This window comes from Limulus polyphemus, unplaced genomic scaffold, assembly GCF_000517525.1.
Source record: "Limulus polyphemus unplaced genomic scaffold, Limulus_polyphemus-2.1.2 Scaffold14083, whole genome shotgun sequence".
Classification (NCBI taxonomy): domain Eukaryota; kingdom Metazoa; phylum Arthropoda; class Merostomata; order Xiphosura; family Limulidae; genus Limulus; species Limulus polyphemus.
The window spans coordinates 3630-6048 of record NW_013679693.1 but is presented as its reverse complement, the minus strand read 5'-3'; the positions used below and the strand labels follow the sequence as shown (position 1 = coordinate 6048).

At 31.9% G+C, this 2419-nt stretch overlaps 1 protein-coding gene across 1 annotated transcript in view; it reads left to right on the top strand.

Moving 5' to 3' along the window:
- Nucleotides 1–957: 957 nt before the first annotated feature.
- Nucleotides 958–2419, top strand: part of LOC106477303 (large neutral amino acids transporter small subunit 2-like) — a gene marked incomplete at both ends in the record, with an annotated part of 4657 nt that continues 3195 nt past the window's right edge. The window contains one exon of the mRNA XM_013937890.1: nt 958–1081. Coding sequence (XP_013793344.1) covers nt 958–1081 — 124 coding nt within the window. The remainder of the gene's footprint in view (nt 1082–2419) is intronic.

Genomic DNA, 2419 nt, shown 5'->3' with positions numbered 1-2419 from the left:
GCTATAATAAATAGCTTTGAGTTGAAAGTTTTGATAAGCTATAATAAATAACTATGAGTTGAAAGTTTTGATAAGCTATAATAAATAGCTTTGAGTTGAAAGTTTTGATAAGCTATAATAAATAACTATGAGTTGAAAGCTTTGATAAGCTATAATAAATAGCTATGAGTTGAAAGCTTTGATAAGCTATAATAAATAGCTATGAGTTGAAAGCTTTCTATTTATTATAGCTTATCAAAGCTTTCAACTCATAGCTATTTATTATAGCTTATCAAAGCTTTCAACTCAAAGCTAATTATTATAGCTTATCAAAGCTTTCAACTCATAGCTATTTATTATAGCTTATCAAAGCTTTCAACTCATAGCTATTTATTATAGCTTATCAAAGCTTTCAACTCAAAGCTATTTATTATAGCTTATCAAAACTTTCAACTCATAGTTATTTATTATAGCTTATCAAAGCTTTCAACTCATAACTATTTATTATAGCTTATCGTTTAATAATAACCTGGACTGATAGAGAACGTTGATGGAAGTTTATTTGTTGTTGAATAATAACCTGGACCGATAGAGAACGTAGATGGAAGTGAAATTGTTGCTGAATATGAACCTGGACTGATAGAGAACGTTTATGGAAGTTCTATTATTGTTGATTAATAACATGGACTGATAGAAAACGTCCTTGAGTTTAAGATGAACATTTGTTACTTCGAATGTAACACGAGAATGCTTATTATTGCTTAAAGGATTTTTGGTCGATTTAGAATTAACTGGGAAGTTTTTTTTTTTAGAAATCTCTAAAAATGTCAATATTTACTATATTATATTACTCGGCATTAAGTCGACTGGTTTCGTTCATGTAAGTGATTATTTTGTCAACATGTTAGAAGCGATTTTGATTTAAGCCGTTTAATACGAGTGTTTTACTCTAGGTTTATTCACTGTTAATACTTACAGAAATCTTCCTCGAGCTATCTGGATTGGGATTCCTCTTGTCACTTTTTTCTACGTGCTGACTAACGTGGCATACTTTACTGTTGTCTCCCCCTCAGAGATGGTGGCTTCTCATGCTGTTGCTGTTGTACGTAACTAATAAATGTACAATTGGTGTTACGTCTATAATTCGATGACGATGTGTAAAATAATATAATTAGATAAAGACGTGTGAAATATTATAATTCGATGACGATGTATAAAATAATATAATTCGATAAAGACGTGTGAAATAATATAATTCGATAAAGACGTGTAAAATATTATAATTCGATGACGACGTGTGAAATATTATAATTCGATAAAGACGTGTGAAATATTGTAATTCGATAAAGACGTGTGAAATATTATAATTCGATGACGATGTGTAAAATAATATAATTCGATAAAGACGTGTGAAATATTATAATTCGATAAAGACGTGTGAAATAATATAATTCGATAAAGACGTGTAAAATATTATAATTCGATAAAGACGTGTGAAATATTATAATTCGATAAAGACGTGTGAAATATTATAATTCGATAAAGACGTGTAAAATATTGTAATTCGATAAAGACGTGTGAAATAATATTATTCGATAAAGACGTGTGACATATTATAATTCGATAAAGACGTGTAAAATATTATATACTGATAGATAGTCATATTTTAAGTTAGAGACCTACTGGACGTTATTTACTTTTACATCTGAAAGGTGAGAGTAAACAGATATTTCTACCTCAGCTGGTGATAACTTTATCATCAACGCTGTGTCCCTAGTTGAAACTTGAATTCAGTTGAGGGAGATTTTATTTAACATATACCGTGAAGAAGAGTAGGACTGTCTTTCAGAACACCAGTGATACCAGCTAAGAGGTGGGTTTGTGAACTCCAGAGGCGCTACCATTACTACAATGTTTATATGATACAAATCACAAGCGTAAATAAGGCGCTTCAAGATGTTTAGTGGACCCAGGACACAGGGGGCCCAAAACATAAAAGTCGATTTGGTTTTTGTAATAGGATTTATATTATAAAAGAAACACTGGAGGCTGAAAACAAGCACACAAGGCTTAGCGAAAAAGGAAAAACAAAAATATTGTATAAATACAAGACAGCAGTAATTCCCCGTCCCACAAAAAAATTATCGCCCTTTCAGCCGTGGGGGCATTATAAAGTGACGGTTAATCCCACTATTCGTTGCTAAACGAATATCCCAAGAGTTGGCGGTTGGTGGTGATGACTAGCTGCCTACTCCTGGTCTTTCACTGCTTAATAGCCTTCATGTAGCTTTGCTCGAAGTTAAACACAAACAAAGCTTTCAACTCAAAGGACAAGTAAACTTCCATTGGCGTTCTCTATCAGTCCAGGTTCATATTCAACAATAAGTAAACTTCCATCAACGTTCTCTATCAGTCCAGGTTCATATGGAACAATTAATTT